Genomic DNA, 18,044 nt, shown 5'->3' with positions numbered 1-18,044 from the left:
GAGAAGAGACCAACACCCACCTCTCTGCAACCCCCTTTCAGGTAGTTGTAGAGAGCGATAAGGTCTCCCCTCAGCCTCCTCTTCTCCAGACTGAACAACCCCAGTTCCCTCAGCCGCTCCTCATCAGACTTGTGCTCCAGACCCCTCACCAGCTTCGTCGCCCTTCTCTGGACACGCTCCAGCACCTCAATGTCCTTCTTGTAGTGAGGGGCCCAAAACTGAACACAGTATTCGAGGTGCGGCCTCACCAGCGCCGAGTACAGAGGCATGATCACCTCCCTGCTCCTGCTGGCCACACTATTTCTGATACAGGCCAGGATGCCGTTGGCCTTCTTGGCCACCTGGGCACACTGCTGGCTCATATTCAGCCGGCTGTCAATCAACACCCCCAGGTCCTTTTCCACCAGGCAGCTTTCCAGCCACTTGTCCCCAAGCCTGTAGCGTTGCCTGGGGTTGTTGTGGCCAAAGTGTAGAACCCGGCACTTGGCCTTATTGAACTTCATCCGGTTGGCCTCAGCCCATCGATCCAGCCTGTCCAGATCCCTCTGCAGAGCCTTCCGACCCTCCAGCAGATCAACACTCCCGCCCAACTTGGTGTCATCTGCAAACTTGCTGAGGGAGCACTCAATCCCCTCATCCAGATCATAGTAAAATATATTTTGATTAGCTAAAAGCAAACTTAGTATTAGAACAGTAAAATCAGTTTGTTTCTTATAACATCATTAAGCATTGTTTTTAATACTTTGATTTAAAACACAATAGTTCAGCACTATAGCTGCCTAGAAGAATAGTGGGGGTTTGTTACTATTATTCAAATCATCTTTATGAAGGATTGCAGCAGACACGTAAAGGTTATGTAAGAATATATGACTTAATGAACAATCCCTCTTTTAAGATGGGGGAGGAGAAGTTGCCATGGATCCTGGTAACAGAACAAATGCAGGAGAAGAAACTATTATTTTTAAGCAACACCTATTTAAAGCAACATTCTGACAAGAGTTAGAAGCCGAAACTTACTGAAATTAATCATGATTATGACGACCTTTGACTGGAAGGTCTCCACACCATTTCGTACACTCCACCCACACGAAGCCACTCCGTTGCAGCCACTCTTTGAGGCACTGGGAAGAGAGGGAACTCCTCAGGAGCCAATTAGTGGAAAGCCAGGCGTGTCCCACGGACAAGACACCGACAGAGGCCTCCAGGGTCCACCACAGCCCACCCTGGCACAGAGAAAGGTGAGCAGCAGCACCCCTCCGCGGCCCGTTAGTCAGAGGGTGAGGGACTCCGGGGCGGGGGGGGGGGGGGAGGGGGGCGCGGGCAGAGCAGCCGGGCCCGCCCCGCCACACCACACCACCAGTCCCGCAGCTCCCCGGCCCTGCCAGGAGCCGCCTCGCCGCAGCCGGCGCCCTCACGGGAGCCTTCGGCGCGGCCCAGAGCGCGGCTGGCGGCAGAGGCACACCGCGAGAGGGACACCGCCTCAGAGACCCCCTCCCGCCCCAGGGACCGGGGCCTGGGCGCAGGGCCGCCACACCGCCCTCACCCCCGTTACGAACCCCGCGCCAGAGCCGCCGCAAAGAGTCGTAGCCAATCGGCGAGCAGCTTGCCTGTGACGTTGCTAGCCGCAGGCCAATCAAAACTCCTCAAAGCGACCGCTCCGGCAGGACAGCCAATGGCAGGGCGCTGCTCAAGGAGCGGGCGGGACACTTTTCGTTCCGGTAATGATCTCTTCCGCGGGGCTGGACGGGGAGCGGCGGATGAGAGGAGCGTTCGCCACTACTGGCGCGAGCGGCTTGATGGGCCCCCTCAGGGCAGGCGCTCCCCCACCAGCCGCAGCAGAGCCCCCGCAGAGGCCGCTCCTCAAGGCCGAGGCCAGCTGAGTCCACCCCCTACGCGGCCCTACTCGCTGATTGGCTATCACGCTTCCTCGAACGCGGAATACGGGGGCGTGACGGAGGCGCGCACGCCCTTCGTTTCCGGGTTGCGGAGCCGGCAATTCCCGTTCCGCATGCGCCTCGCGCGCCCAAAGGGGTGGGGAAGGAATAACATGCCAGCCTTAAACCCCAAGCGATACGGGATTGGCTTAGAAGTCCAGAGCCAGTGTTCTATTGGGCGTCTGGAGCGGGTGGGCGGGGACTGGCGGCTCGCTGCTTTCCATTGGCCTCGCGCCGTGCCCGTTTGGAAGGGCCCAGGCGGCCATTGGGTAGCGGCGCCGCCAGTCCCGAGGGAGTGAATAGCGGTGGCGGAGTTTGAGGGGGAAGATGTCGGGCTGCGAGGCCCGTGACGCCAAGAAGCTGGTGCGCTCGCCCAGCGGGCTGCGCATGGTGCCCGAGCACCGCTCTGCCCGCAGCCCCTTCGGCTTGGACGAGCCGCCCTGGGTGCCTGACAAGGAGGTATCGGTAGGGGCGGTGGGCGCCGCCCTTTCACCCCGGGCGGGGGGGGGGGCTCCCCTGCGCGGGGACAGCCCCCGCTCGCGCGCCCCAGCGGCTCCCCGCGGCGGCCGGGTGCCCGCGGGGTCCTCGCCGCCTCAGAGGCCGCTGCCCCGCGGGTGGCCGGGACACGCTTCGCCTGGCCGCGACCGGCCCCCGGGGCCGGGAGCCGAGGGTTGAGATCGCGCTTCTTCCCCTTTCTGGCGCGTCCCCGTTTCCCGGCACCTCCCTCCGCCGTCGCTGCCCGCCGGGGCGCGGCGGTGGTCGGAGCGGCCGGGGGGCCCTTTGCAGCTCGGAGGGTGCCAGCCGGCCGCCGGGACGCGCGCGGGGGGCCGCGCCAGCCGGCGGGGCTTGCGGCGCCTTCGGGGAGCTGGCCCGCCCGCCCGGTGCTGGGGAGCGGCAGGCAGGCTCGGCTCCCCCCGCCTCTCCTCGCCAACTGACGGGCCGCGGATCGGGCTCGCCCCGGTGCGGTTTTTCAGTTGTAAACCAAAGTTCTTTATTTCGCTTAGATTATTGGGCTGAAAAGGATGGGACCGCCACTCGTTCTGCAGGGATGCGTGGCCCTGTCACCAAAGTTAGTGAGGAACTTAATGAGTTAAAAGCGTAGCGAGCTATGCAGCATTAACGTTTAGTGAAGCATTCTCGTAATTCTGAAGACTACGTTGATTAAAGAAAGAGATACGAAGTACTAAGGCAATAAGGCTAAGTTAGAATAGCCCTCTGGCCCCCAGTGTGGGTGTTCTTCGTGTTAAACAAGTATCAAATAACTTGGACCATTTCAGTCAACTCTGCCTTTAAATGCTTTTCAAGTAAGCTATGTGATCATGATGTTACACTAAAGTTCATGTAATACGCATTATTTGTTACCAGTCCCTACAGCTAGATGCTAATACAACTTAGAAACAATTGTTTGTTTATTTATTTATGGCCAGCATTCTGTGGTGCGGATACGTGCTAATGCATTTAAATGTGACTGGAATTAAGATTTATTTTTGATGAGCCAGTATGAATTTAAGCAAGGAGTCATTAAACCAAGCCGTTCCTTGCCAGATACTGACGTGGTTAGTCTGTTTTGTATGGGAACGCTATGGTTAGGAACAAGGAAGAAAATTTTGCCCCTACCTGCTATGTCCTGAGGCAAAAAGGTCTGTGTAAAAGTAGTAATACTGGAGACTCACTCTGCTAGCACAGCTTCTGCAGCTCAGGCAGCTGAGGCTAACCTTTACTCTCCTAAGGTGCATGGCTAGTAAGTCAGTTGCTGGTGTTGTCCAAAATAACAACCCTTTTTTGGAAAGTGACTTTTTCAACTTACTTTAAACACGCAGTTTGTTAAAATACCATGTGGGAGTTTTCTCAAGTTATTCTCTTCCATACTTAGAGAATAAAAAAACCAGTCCTCCCTGTCCTCAGTAGCGACTGGTTATCTGTCTTATATGAAGTGTAAAGAAGACAAAATTTTCAGTGGCTGGAGCTGAGTGTCATTTGAAGGTATCAGTGCTCAGCTCCTGGGGCTCCTACCCAGCTGGCACCATATGTGGTGTGGTGCGCTGGGTGTGTTGCAGGTGGGGTGTGTATTTATCAGGGAGCATGTAGCAAAGTCTGAGCAGTTGTTGTGTAAGCGGTTTCTCTTTGTGTTGCGTGGAGTCTACTTTTGCTGCGTAGGTGACTTGCTGTGCCCTGTGTGCACTGACCTGTGCCATCTGGAAACCTGCTTCCTGGCATCATCATCATCAGTGGATATAATTTGTGTAACCTCGATTATAGCAGACTAGTTTCATTGAAAAAAGTAAGGTACTTCTAACTCAGTCTGATGCATAGTACCATCTTCATTTAACTAATGGTTGTTTGAGAATTGTGATAGGATTTATTTAAACTAATTAGATATATTTAAGAATGAAGGCTCTACATTTTAGATACATCAATCTGATGTGTGTTGTTAGTTTGAATTCTATATTACAGTTGTACTGCAGGTATTCATTCTCCTGAAAATTCAACTTTCCCCTTGTAGTCTGTTGGTCAATAGGCTGATGTTTATTTGTGACTGAATGTTGCCTTTGTATCAAGCTCAGTGATACTTGCAATTGAGAGGAAGTGTATTATAGGCAAACATTTTAAATGCATTTATTAATTCATATTCTTAATCTTGCATGTAGTTATTTTTATAAAAAGTTATTTTACTCTATTTCTTTAAGTCAAAGTGTATTGAAATTCTAACATCCATTTGGTTAACGTTTATCAAATACTTTACAAACTTTTCCCTAAATAAAGCAGGTACATGATATACAGGGAAGCTTGTAAACCCCATGGTTTTATTAATAAAATGAAATTTAAAGAGACAGTGTTATCTAGTACTAACTACATAAATGAGAAAAGTGTAAAAAAAAAAAAAAAACCACCACTGAGAAAGTGTTCTACAGGAACACTTGATGATACTGTGTCAGGTGTTGATTTAGCTTATTTCAGTAAAATAAGTAAAAAACATGTTTTGTTTGTCCGAGAGAAGAGGCTGGTATTACCAAACATTGATCTGGCTCTTCAAATATGCTGGCTTCTGCTGTGTAGCCAGGAACACTCACCAATTCAGTAGCTTTATTTTTCTTCTGCAGGAAATTTCTACTGGCTTATTTTTAAAAAGTAAAGCTACCTAAAAGTTATGGCAGTGAGTAGTTTTGCTAAACTTATATAACATTGAAATGTATTTCAGTTTTTTAATTTTATGTCAGAAGATTGTACAGTCTTGAAATATCAGTTATTTTGGGGAGTTTAACGTGTAAGGCTGAAGCAGGACTATGGACAACTTTCTTTTTGGTAGTCTTATTACTAATATAAATAATGAGTTGGGGTGGATAAATGAAAATTTGTGCTGAGCATCATTAAACTTGAGACAGAGCTTAAAATGTTGGTCACTGCACGTGCCTTGTCTAACCTAGAATTTCTTAATCACTAGAACTCAACTGATGATGTTCCTATTAAGGAAATCTTGGACTAGAAATTGAGTAAAATTTGTATGCTCGAATGCAGAGGTGGCCAAACCTCATGACATCCAGCTGTGTACCAGATCTTTATGTGGCTGAGGAACACTGCATGCCTCAGAGCTGGGTTGTGCGAGAGGAGCGTACAGATGCGAGCATACGGATGCGGTCACAGTGATTCCCTGGGGCTCCGGGATCACTGCGGGAGGGAACGGAGCTTTATGCAGCTGGGTCCTCTGTTGGCTCAGGCTCTCAGAGTCTGCACGAGTTGTGTGACAGAGCTGCGCTTGGACTGCTGGCAAACTCGTGTAGCTCAGCCCGTGAATTGGCCCTGTACAATTGTAATATCAGAAAGCATCATAAGCTGTATCTGCTGCATGTTTGCATTGTGTTGTTTTCCACTCTGGCATCAGCTGTTTTGGTCAGGCATGTTACAAGGTGTGATTTGACGAGCTTCTGAACTTCCACATTTGCAGAAGTTCACTGCGTTGACAAGTTCAACCAGGTGTTACCTTGCATCACTTCTTGAATCGCTTTGTTATTGTATGTGCAAATAAAGCGTATGAAGTGTAACTATAGCTTCCTGTTCATCTACGGTATTCTCACCTCTGGCTGGGTCCAAAGTATTGTGCAAATTCGTTATCACACTTCAGCAAATGCATGAGAAGTTCCACTCTATTTGTAATGAACTAGCTCTCAGTATTTCTAAATTAATAACAAGATCCAACAACTGTTGGATGTTCTTCCATTTTCCTCTTGCTATATGAAGTAATCTGATAATAGTATTAGTGGTATGTTGATTGTATGTGAAATTAATATATTAATGACATGCATTTTAATTTTATTTCTTGTTTCATATCTTTTTGTTTCCACTTTCCAAAAAACTAAGATTTGCAGTAGTTTTGAAAAGCCTGTGTCTTGAGGACACAAAAAGTAACTCAAGCATCATGCTTTCTTCTCTGTAAATGTGATGAGAAAAGCCCTTAAAACTATAAAGCTTAATTCAGTATTCATGCACTCTAATTATGTCAGCATGTGGATGAATAGGAAGACTTCACCTTTCAAGATGTTTTTCAATTGCCATCTTTTCCCAGGCAAAGTAGAAGTTCATATTTTACAAATGGTTTGCTTGATTTTAGTTACTTAAAGCAGAAGTGCCTTGAAGTAGTGTATTCAGCCTACTTGTGTTAGAACTTTTTTGTAGGAAAATCCCATTCTGCAGTGCCTGCTACCATAGGCCATTTTTCTTGTGGTTTATTTATGACTGCTGTATGTATCAGGCAGTGTTATCATGATAGGTTTGGAATTAAGAAATGTTTTTCTGTAGAGTTTGTATTAAATAAGAGAGAATGGATAAATTTGTTCCTTCCTGAAAAGCAACTTGTATGTTTAGCGTAACATTGTGTATGAAATCTATTTAGGACAGTATTTAGATGAGCAGGTTTTTTCCCTAGTTTGTGGCTTATGCTTTCTAATTTCTGACAAAAAAAAAAAGTTTTCATTAAGAAAACTAGTTAGACTCCTGGTAAATTCAAAGTGTACTAAAATTCTTGCCAGGTCCTGCTCCCAGACAAGCTATTAAACTACAGATGTCAAAAATTAAAACACTAAATCAAGATCAGTGTAGAGTAAAATGTGGTATTAGCTGTAGAGTACTACTTGTTGCAGAGATGAAACCTGGGGAATGCTGGAGTTGCTTTATGCTGAAGGTTATTCATCAGTGAATGTTAGAATAAGCTTTTCTACAGCCATTGAGAGAAGAGGTAGTTGGATGCCTTAAATCAGTACACTGTTTGAAACAATACAGGAACACTTCTAGTTTTCTTTTGTGTGGGATTTAGAAACCGATAGCTTATTGTAACAAATATTGCAAGTAGCTATTTATGTTCCATTACAATGATGGCAGTTACTCTCTAATTTGTTAAAGTTTTGTTTAGACGTGGGAACACTTCATATAAACTGTTGCAAATTGTTAACAAGCTGGTACTTCAAAAGAACATGAAAAGTTTCTAGAGAATTTTTAATTTAGCTGCTGTAATATTTTCTTGGCTATAGTTATTGAACTTGTGACAGTGATTGGGTGTCTGCTGAAGCAAAAATCGCCAAAATAGACAACAAAAGCTGTTGTAACCTGAAGGAATTTATAGAAGATAAAAGGTTAAGTATTGAAATGTGTTAATTAAAGGCAGTGATTACTGGTGCTTAGCAAATAGCACCTGCTCAGCTTAGGGCATGTTTTTAACATGACATTCTGCTGTAGTCTGGTTTGAAGAGTTAGGTTTCTAGACTACTACAGAATCTAACTGTGTTCTCCTGATTCAGATGTCAGGCATAATTTTGCATTAATATTTGCAAATCTAAGAAAAATAGCTTTATAAGCAATTGGAGAGTGGTTTTCGATATGGTGCATACAAATACATAAAGTCTTGGTGAAAATCTAGTGATCTAAGTGCTGAGTATCAGCCCTTTGGTAGGTGACTTTCTGTGTAGAAAATCTTAATTGTTGCAACAGTCACTGATCACTTCTGCTAGTTTAGAAAATCAAAACTCTCACCCCTTAAACTCTGCTTAGTTGCGAGAGAGAAACTTCTATTTTTTTTCTGGCTTTTCTTTTGGGAGGACTGTGGGTGTAAGCTTGTTTTAGGAAAGAGATATTTCAGGAAGTGACATTTTGTAGCTGGAATAAAAACTAAGTCTTGGTGGCTTAGAAGAAAACCAAGTATCTCCTAGCGTGTTTCAAAAATGTGTAGGTATTGAGAGCATTAAAATACGTAAACTGTGTTTTAGAGAGTCAACAGAGCATCACAGTATAATACAGTGAGGATGACAACTTACATAAGAACAGTCGACTCTGGAATATATAACTGTCTGATAGCCAAACATAATTAAGCATGATAAGTACTTCTGAAATGTAATTTTGACTGCTGGCAAGATGCAGTAGTATTCCTTAGGCTGAAAAGTTTGGCAGCTTTTTTTTGTCTTACAAATGGGGGGATGGCATTATTTTGCTACATCAATATTAAAATAAATCAAAACCATCCATGGTGAGAAGATAAAGGATGGAAAGTTGTTGGAGGTGTTTCTTTTTAGGGCATAATATAAAGCTCTGTCTTCGTATATGGTAGTAGGATTAAAGGTTTAGAAATCTTGTAGATTAATCTTAATTTCTACTGTTTTCTAGTGCCCAAGATGTATGCAGTGTGATACAAAATTTGACTTCATAACTAGAAAGGTAAGAGAAATTAATTAAATGTAAAGCCTTAACTGTTGCAAAATACTAATATGGACTTCTTTTGGTTTAAAATGTAGAAGATTTCAGTAGAATAGCATGCAAAGTCTGATGCAACTTGAAGTAGTTTTTCTTTCTGTTCTGCCTTTTCTGAGTACAGGTCCTTTTTATTTTAATTCTGTTTCTTTGAAATTTTTCTTGTTGCTCAATGTGTAATACATAGTTAGGGTTTTTCCAAATTACTGGGTACACACAGGATTTACATTCAAAGGAAGAGTTAGAGGAACTCATGCTGGAGTGGGCTGCTCACATCAGTATTGACACAGAAACCAAATCAACTAATTCAGTTGTGTTTTGGGAGATAAAATTAGTTGTGGAAATGTAAGCAAATGTGTTTTCAGGAGTAATGAATTATAATCTTACATTAAAGAACTGTATTGTTAAAATGCAGAGAACCAAAACTCAGATTCTCCTTCAGTTCTAAAACTAAACCAGGATTTATCTCAGGTTTGGAAAAGGGAATTTCTGATTACAGTAGAAAGTATAAACTGCCTTGATTGCTGTGAGCCGTAAGTAGGCTCACTGTATGAAGAGAAAACACTAACATTAGAGTTAAATTATATTCATTACATAAAAGTTAGCAGGTCACCGTGGAATGCGTGCTGGTGTATCGAATACTAGTATTGGGAAACATTCTGCTGATACTGGAGTTTCTGCATGGAGAAGGGAAGCAGCCTCCCAGAAAAAGCCAGCAATGATTTTTAGCAGGGAATATCATTCCTTTGTATAACTACATTGACAGTCTCTTAGCACGTGCTTCTGAAAGTGAAGAAAGATGTGGAAGTGCTACTTGTAGTGCATTGACATGGTCAATGTTTTTTAATTTATTGTTTGGAGGGAGAGGGAAGGATAAATTGTAAACCAGACATAGTAGTATGTTATACCAGATAGGTCTAAATTTTCAGGAGGCCTGAAGAGCATTAGGATGTCAGTGATCCTACTATTCCTAAATCATGGAGTGTACTTTATACTAGTTCTCGTTTTACCCTTTAGTTGGATGGGTTAAGAGTATGGTTGTTGGTTGGTTAGAGCATTTTGATTGAGAAGCACGAATTCATTAGGCTGCTGTATTTTATTTGTGTTAGCTTTGGGAAGTAAATGGAGGTAGCCCTGGGAAATAGGTACTCCAGAGAATTTTGCATAACATTTAGAAGGAAAGCCTAACACTGACCGTAACTGCAGTGTATCAGTTCCTTGTATCACTGTTCAAACTTGCTTTGAGCCACAAATCAGTTCCTGCTTGTCTGGGAATACTTGTTCTGACATGTAAACTTGCATCAGGAAGACCTGCTGGGACCGTCACACCCCAGTAGAGATTTGGAGCACAAGCTACTTGTTGCAGATTTAGTAGCTGTGAAACACATTGCAATACTAGTTCTGGTTTTGCAAATTCATTGGATTTGTACAACGCTGCCTGATATTTCTGATAGAGAAATAGCTTTAGGTTTTAAGTTTCCATGGGAAAAACTTGAGAATAAGTTGCTGTTGTTCATACTATACTCAGTCCTTTGTGTTCCATCTTCAGATATTTCTTCCTACCACTCCAGCAGTTAAATTTCCTTTACCTATCCCTCAACTGGTATGTTTCACACCTGAGAAACAAAAATAAATAAACAAAATGTTCTCTCATGCTTAGCATCACTGCCGAAGATGTGGAAAGTGCTTCTGTGACAAGTGCTGCAGTAAAAAAGTGCCTCTGCCTCGCATGTGCTTTGTGGACCCTGTGCGCCAGTGTGCTGAATGTGCCCTCATCTCTCAGAAAGAAACAGAATTTTATGACAAACAGCTTAAAGTGCTCATGAATGGTAAGGACTGAATGCATATATTTGCTGGTTTGATCTCATTTATATTTATTCAAATGCGGCGTTGAACAAACGTGATAAACAGCAAGAGTAATGCCTCTTGTCAAACAAGCTGCAGCTTTGTCTCCTTTAAATACTTTTTGTTGCCGTGCTTCTTGTTTGCCAGTTAATAATTCTGTGTTACCTGTTTATTTAGAGAGAAGTTTTCACTTTTCAGTCAATGTTTACAAAGAATGATTTAACTAAAGACAAAGGAATTTTTAGCACCTCTGAGAACAGATGTGTGTGCAGTTGACATTTTTCTTAAAATAATGCATCTTTTAGCCAGATTCCTGTTACATTAAATAAGGATGAAAAATACTTAACAATAGAGAATATTTTAGTATTTTCTAACCAGATACAGTGCTTGTTTCAAGCTTCATCTGTGAGCTTTGATCTTGTCTATGGCCTACAGCTATGGCTGATGGCACATCATCCTGAGTGGTCGATTTTGCATAGTATTAAAACTACATGCAATACAGTAATTCGTGTTCCAATTGCATTAAGAAAGCTGAGTCTTCAGTTTTTAAAATATTCTGTGATTGCCTTTTGATGGGCTCTCAACTCAGCATGATGCTAATGTGTATAATCGGTAACCTAAACCACACGTCTGATTAGCGAGAAAGTTCCTAGGGAGATTCGACGTTCAGAAAGGAATATGCTTATCCCTGTAATACACAAATCATTCTTCACTGTGCTCTGCAGATGAAGGTGTAGATGAGGTTTTAAATAATGTATTTTAAACTGATGATTTTTTTTAAAAGCTTGTCCTGCTTGCATTCCTATTGTGCAATTAAAGTCTGAAGTTGTTCTTGATTTACAGAGAGCCACAGATCTCAGTCAGAGAGATAGTGGTTGTGATGTCCTTTGCAGTTTTGCTGCTGTTGCCTCTCTGTCTCATTCAGCAGCAGCCTGGGGGTCCATGTTGAGGGGTCAGTGAGACTGCATAAAATTGTGAAATAGACACGAGGTGAAGCTGTCTGAGGCTGCATGGTTCGGATTATGGAGATGGATTGCAGACCATTTGGCAGGGCTGTATGTTGTTATGTTTTTCATTTTCCAGACCAGCAGTATTGGGATTAGGTAATACAGGGAGTGTGAGGCATGGAGGAAATAAAGTGGTTAGGCATGTAGTCTGCTTTATTTTAAATTATGAATCACTTCACTAGTGTAGCTAAGATGACTTCCCTGATGCCAGAGGAACTCTTTTGAGCAGGAAGAAACGTAACATGAAGGCTGAAGTTCATTGACCTCAAAAGTAAGACTGAGCTAGCCTTCAGTAATGAAAAAGTGGTGTCTTACTATTTAGTAAGCATAGAGCTGAAGGTCACGTCCTGCTATTAGAGTCTTCTGACAGATTTTTTTTTTAAATACTGAAACAATAGTGTGTATTATGGTGACAAGATAGGGTCTTCAATTGCCTATTTTTGCCATCTCCAAATCTGTTCTCATTTTTAAAAGCTTCATCTTAGATATCATCTGTATTTCTACAACATGTGGGAGAAATTACCTAGCAATTGTGAAAGGTCCTGTGATTCACAGCATGATCATTAAAGATCAGCTTTTTATACTTCAGTGTTCTGCTGATGTTAATCAGTTTAACATTTCAATTAGTCTCTTCATTCACCCAATTCAGTGTTTTAGGTGCAGTAAGTAAAAATTAGTTATCCTTTCTGATACTTGAATGTTCCTTTCTAAACTCTGCATTAGAATACTAAAACATTTCTTTCCAGGTGCTACGTTCTTTGTAACGCTGGGAACATCTGATAAGTCTGAGCTCATGGTTTGTCGACTTTCCAACAATCAGAGGTGAGAAAGATTGATAGAAATTGCACTTGTAAACTATACTATTGTTGCATTTACAGCTATATTATTAGATGATAACCTAAACAAAATATAAGAGTAACATGCTGTGAGGATATTGGAGGGAGTAATTGGACTGAAAGGATAGGTACAACTTTATTGGAGTAAGTTTGTTTGAATTTACTAGCCGTGTGGATCAGAATGCCTTAGAATCTTGGAGCTCCACTCACTGATAATGCCTCTCAGTGCCACTGGAATACAGTGTTTTTGCTAGCTCATAGGGGGATCATAGGAAGAGGGGGCACGGAAAAATCTGTAGCAGCTGAAAAAAGCTTGTTTCAGAATGATTCTGACACTGCACCATATTGTTTAACATTACAGCCAAAGCTTCAATTTGGTTATCCCTATAATTTGGTTGGCTAGAACACTTCAGACTCTGTTCCCTTCTTCCCCAGAACGTTGGAAGAATGCTTTTAATATTTTGAAGGGGTCTCTTGGCAAACTGAACTATAGGTTTTGTGTTGGTTTTTTTTCCTTTAAGTGAAGAACTTCAATGAAAAGTCATTTTTCCTGCTTGATTTCTCTCCCTCCCCACCCCAAAGAACATATAAACAGTCACTGAGAGATTGTGGGTTTTTTCCTTTGATTTGTACTTGATATTGTAGAAAAAACATTTTTCAAAAAAAAAAAGTTTTTCTTCTGTTATGTAGGTACCTGGTTTTGGATGGAGACAGCCACTATGAAATTGAAATTATACAGATTTCAACTGTTCAGATCCTTACAGAGGGATTTACTCCTGGAGGTAATTTTTTTTCATTGAATACAAATTAACTATTAAGAAAAAAATACATGAAGTTGTAATTATTGTTCAAGCTAGACAGTGCATTTCTAGGTTATTTGTAACTTAGGTGTAACTATGTTAGTTACAACTGCTCTCAGAAGAAAGTGCAGTGTGTGGAACCCTGTCCATGTGGCTACTGGGATTTGGGGGAAAACCTAAGAACTGAGAAATTAACTTAGAGCTCTAATATGGGAGAGCTTCTTGATAAACCTGAGTAAAAGTGGTCATCATCTGTTCTGATCTTTTCTTTTGGCTAAATATAAACATCTCTTGATTCAAAAACTCATAGGAGGGAACTGTTAGTCTTTGGGAGCTTCCATTTCAGAATCCAGCTGGGATTTCTCTTCTACTGGTACAAACAATTGTGACGAGAGTGAGAGAGAAACTGTGGGGAAAAAAGTAAATTATTAAACTATGGTTTCTTAATTTCATTCAAGATGAAGGGGTGGCCAAATGAAACTGGTAACATCTGAATCAGGGGGCAGCTACTTACTGCCTCATCTCTTACCAGATTTTAGAGTATTTCAGGATGACCTTGAATATGATTTCACTGAAATGAGAACAAACAAGGTCAGGAATTTTAATAATTGTTCTTTAGCAACACCTCTGTCACTGCTGGAATTTTCTAATCAGACAGCCTATCTGTGCAATATTCAGTTGTTGCAGCATGTTAACTTTAATAAACTTATCTTGGTATTCAAATCAACCAGACGTGTTGCTGAGTTACTTAATGCTCCTATAATTCCTTATTCACTACTCTTCTGACTGCTTTATCTTTTTGCCTGCCTGCCTTCCTTCTTGATGGTAGAAAAAGATATTCACACTTACACCAGCCTTCTGGAGAGCCAGCATATTACTGAAGGTATCACCAGTACCTTTGAGCATGATGCACCTAAGCATGTTGTCATGACCCCCCTCCCATCTTTCTTCCTCTGCAGTGCTGTTGTTTTGCTTGATCTATAGCTGTTCAACTTAAGTTATGTTCAAATCTGACATGTATCTATTCCTTCCCATCTGTCTGTTTAATAAACTGAGAAGGAATGATCTGTGACTTTTTGGAGGAGAACTAAAATACTCAAGGCCTTCTTTAGACCACATGTGCTATTGTCCATGCTAGAAGAGAGAAGGGAAGATGAGAAATAGTATCTGTAGTGGTATACATCACCTACTTTAGCAGAGGTGTGCTGAATTGTGTATACCAGAAATGAATAATACACTTCTTGTGTACGGTACTGTCCAGTAAAGCTTTGCACTGAATAAATAAACTGTTAATTAATGCCTTGCTTTTGTCCATCTTTGAAAGAAATAAGACCTCTTGTTATGTACGGTGTGTTCTGCCTGACTCAGTATATGCCCTGGAAAGCCAGACATGGGCAAACTGGTCAAGGCTGTAGGTGTTTAATTTCCACTAGTTTATCTCTAAGTAGGGCCTTAATCTGTTAGTCTGACCATGTAGGTGCAGGGGAGCAAGTGATGAAGAAGTTGGATTTCAGTTTATCCTGGAAGAGGAGATAATAGCTACTTTCAGAAACGCTGTTTGCGGGCTTTTGATCAAGTTGCTTAGACCGAGATTATCTGTCTTTGGCTCTTGAGTACTACAGTAGTGGCCTCCAGGAGCCCTCTCATGCGGACAGTTTGCAAAAGTGTCCTTCTCTGTATGATGGAGCTGTTGCTGGGGCTTGGTTTATGCTCTACTACTTCAGGAAATAAGCAGTGCCAATGAAGTCTATGTAAAGCATCAGTGTGCTATTCTAAACAAAGCTTTTATTTAATTTCTGTGTTTTTGCTTTGGTTTATCTTGCCCCCTGTGCAGCTAGAGGAAAAGAGATGCAAACATCTCGCTTCCCTCAGGACGTCAGTGATGCTGCCAGTTGTCATCTAGTCTTGCATAAGCATCTTTCCCACCCTCCAGCCTTTGCTGGGTTTGGAGGGACTTTTGACTGCTCTGCCAGACTCCGGATCAAGCAGGGATCCCCTCTTTGATACCAGTCTAACTGGACCCTAGTAATGCAGTTTACAAACTGCAGGCTGCTGTATGGAACTATGGCATCTAATTAAAGAGAAGAATGGTAATACTAAAACACGAGGGTATTCTTAGTGTGTGTAGCTAGTAGCTTTACGTGATGGCTTATACAAGTTGTGCCTCAGTGTCTGCCAGAGAGAATTAAACAATATTGACTCTGCACATCCCACTGCCTGGCATTAACACCTGTGGTCACTACCTCCTCCAACGCAGGTGTAGTTAGTGCACCTGCAGTTGCTAGCGCTTTGAATTAAGCGATGAGGTAGTTTTCTTCAAACATGCTTATTAGCTAGAAGTTGTGTTGCTTAGTTGGTAAAACCTGTTGCTGTTCAAGATTTTATTTCTTTTTTCAGGAGGTAATACTCGTGCCGTAGGCATGATTCTGCAGTATAAGGTACCAGGATCAGAGGAGCTAACACAGATGAAATTTACAGCCAGTGAAGACTTCAGCTGTAACAAGAAGCTGTCAGCAAGCTGGCTGGCAGCTATGCATAAGGTCAGCAAAGGACGCAAAACTTACAGAAGTCTGAAGAAAATCTTTACATGGGGTGTTTAGTAGCAGTAAAGAGAGTATGCAGCCTTAGGAGTCTTTTTTTCTTTCTATTACTGTTTTTGATTGAAGGATTTCAGGGCCTTGTTGCTTAAGAAAACAGAGGCTATGGATGGTTGTTGTGAACGTGACTTTAGCTTTATGCTCAGGATATCTGAAGAAGATACACACTACCAAAGGGTTTCCCAAGATCTCATGTATGTCATTAGGTGAAAAGAGGTAGGAATTAGACTTTCAAGTTCCTTTAGGTTTTTGTTACTCGCTGAAGAATGTGCATTGTGAAATACTCTCTTGAACCTGAACTCAGCTAATTGTTTTTACTACTTTATGAAGGTTTAAAGAAGTTGTTGATTTTTGAAAACAAGAATGGGGTGGGGGCAGGACCCTGTGAAAGACTTTCATCATTTGTTGCTAGGCACTGTATGGCTAATGAAACTGAAGTTTATTATTTCATAAGTCAAAGTTAAGGGAGACAAAAAACAAAACCACCCCAATTAGTTCTGGATCTTTGTTCATCTGATTGATAATTAGAACTGTAATTTATAAGCTGTCTGCAAACACAAGTGTGTGGCTGTTTGCTTCTTCACCACTGGTAAGCTCCCCAGCCACCCCCAACCCCAGCATTTAACTTGTGTACAGCACAGCGCACTCAAACTCTGTGTTGCCGCATGAGTACAATTTAGCACTTCCTTGCCTGTTCTAACTCATATTTCACAAGCAATGCAACTCCTGCAAATATGGTGAGAACCAGTATTTTATGGATAAGCTTAACACCCTCCCCCCACCTATGTGTCTCCTTCAACAGGAGTCTTGAGTAGCTGATCAGTGCAGTGAGGTTTTTGGAGGTCCTAGTTAACAGCATGTAAAAGCACTTGTTGCTAGAGAATGCTCATCTGTTCCCGTGGCAGGGGGTTGGCTGATGCTATAGTTTGAAACAAATGGAACACCTCACCAAAACTTTGCCAGGGGGAAGCAGAAGAGGTAGGAGGAATGTAGAACAGAATTACTGCATATGTTTAGACAGATAACCAAAATCTGAGAAATACTACTTCTCACTCTTTCAAAGGCAGTTTTATTCAGAAATGGTAATTTCTGACCAGGAAGAAACAAATGTAAGTTGATCCAAAATCTTCAGTGACCTCAGGTTCTGCACTTAAAGTAACCTTGAATAATTTCAAAAAGTTACTGAATGCTGTTAAATGCCTTAGACTAAGGAAAATAGCGTAGGAAGAACTTAAAGCCTTGGGTTTAAAGGAAATTTTTGGAGGGGTCAGAAGGAGGTTAGGTGGCTGCAAGTGAAACTTCAGTTAACACAATGACATTTTGTCTTCATGTTAGGCAACAAAACTTCTTTATGAGTCCCGGGACCAGTAAGAACAGCAAACTGTTGGCCACTTGAGGGAAGATACCAGCCGCCATGGACCTGCCTCTCAACTTTTTGCTAATTTGACAGCTGGTAACATTTGCTATTCTTGACCCTTTCTCATTCCAATGTGGTTCACTATGTAAGAACTGGCAAATGCAATGTGAGTATTTTTTTGAACCATGAGTATTCACTATAGTGTGCAATATGTATACAATTAATGCTTTAAACAGCCTCACCTTTTAAGACTTTGTATATTTTGTTAAGCCTTTATTGGCACTTAATATGAAAGTGACCTGCACTACAGCTAATGTACAGCACAACTTTTATAGTAACAATTATATATACTGTTTGCTACAAAAAGCAAACAAATGTGTACGTCTCTTCTGCAGAGAATAGCTTTTGGGTATAGATCTCAGGTTTTTCCCTCTATCCAAATGTTTAAAATCAATGTACAATAAAATCTGCCTTAGATAGGATTTTATAGAAGTCACTTGATTTTTTTTAAACATTTCATTTTAAACATCTAAATATTTCACCAAATATCACCAAATTGGACTTACAGGAACATGATCACGAAACTTTCCTTCTGTAATAAATAAGCTTCCAGAATAATTCTTAGTTTTCTATTTTCTTTTTGGTAACTAGCTTTTGTTAATCTAACTGTAATGCTATCTGAAATTGTATACAATTTAATGTACAAATATGAATAAATTAATTCACTTATTTAAAAAGAAAGAGGTGATACTTCATTTCACAGTATGTAACTTCTTTAATGAGGGATACTGTGGTCTTTACTCTGAACTCTGAAACTTCACTTTTTATAAACGGCACCCTAATTTTAGTTTTAAGTGTTGATAATTGGTTCAACTATTGGGATGAGTCCTCCAGCTACACATGCTGAGCCAAGTGTCTTTCTGCCCTCTGTCTTCT

General features: G+C 41.8%; 1 protein-coding gene across 3 annotated transcripts; it reads left to right on the top strand.

The window, feature by feature from the left end:
• The first annotated feature begins 1,207 nt into the window (after positions 1 to 1,207).
• On the top strand, positions 1,208 to 17,840 carry ZFYVE21 (zinc finger FYVE-type containing 21). 3 transcript variants are annotated; one of them, XM_059819786.1, is made up of 8 exons: positions 1,208 to 1,238; positions 8,583 to 8,633; positions 10,327 to 10,495; positions 12,265 to 12,340; positions 13,045 to 13,136; positions 13,984 to 14,037; positions 15,552 to 15,694; positions 17,087 to 17,840. In XM_059819786.1, exons 2-8 carry the CDS (start codon positions 8,595 to 8,597, stop codon positions 17,120 to 17,122), a joined length of 609 nt encoding a protein of 202 aa, XP_059675769.1. In that variant the 5' UTR covers positions 1,208 to 1,238; positions 8,583 to 8,594; the 3' UTR covers positions 17,123 to 17,840. The 3 variants fall into 3 exon arrangements, with proteins under 3 accessions (XP_059675769.1, XP_059675767.1, XP_059675768.1); XM_059819784.1 differs by lacking the exon at positions 1,208 to 1,238 and adding an exon at positions 2,262 to 2,393; XM_059819785.1 differs by lacking the exons at positions 1,208 to 1,238; positions 13,984 to 14,037 and adding an exon at positions 2,262 to 2,393.
• The last annotated feature ends 204 nt before the right edge of the window (positions 17,841 to 18,044 follow it).

This window comes from Gavia stellata, chromosome 7 (genome assembly GCF_030936135.1).
Source record: "Gavia stellata isolate bGavSte3 chromosome 7, bGavSte3.hap2, whole genome shotgun sequence".
Lineage (NCBI taxonomy): Eukaryota > Metazoa > Chordata > Aves > Gaviiformes > Gaviidae > Gavia > Gavia stellata.
This window is presented reverse-complemented; position numbering and strand designations above follow the sequence as displayed.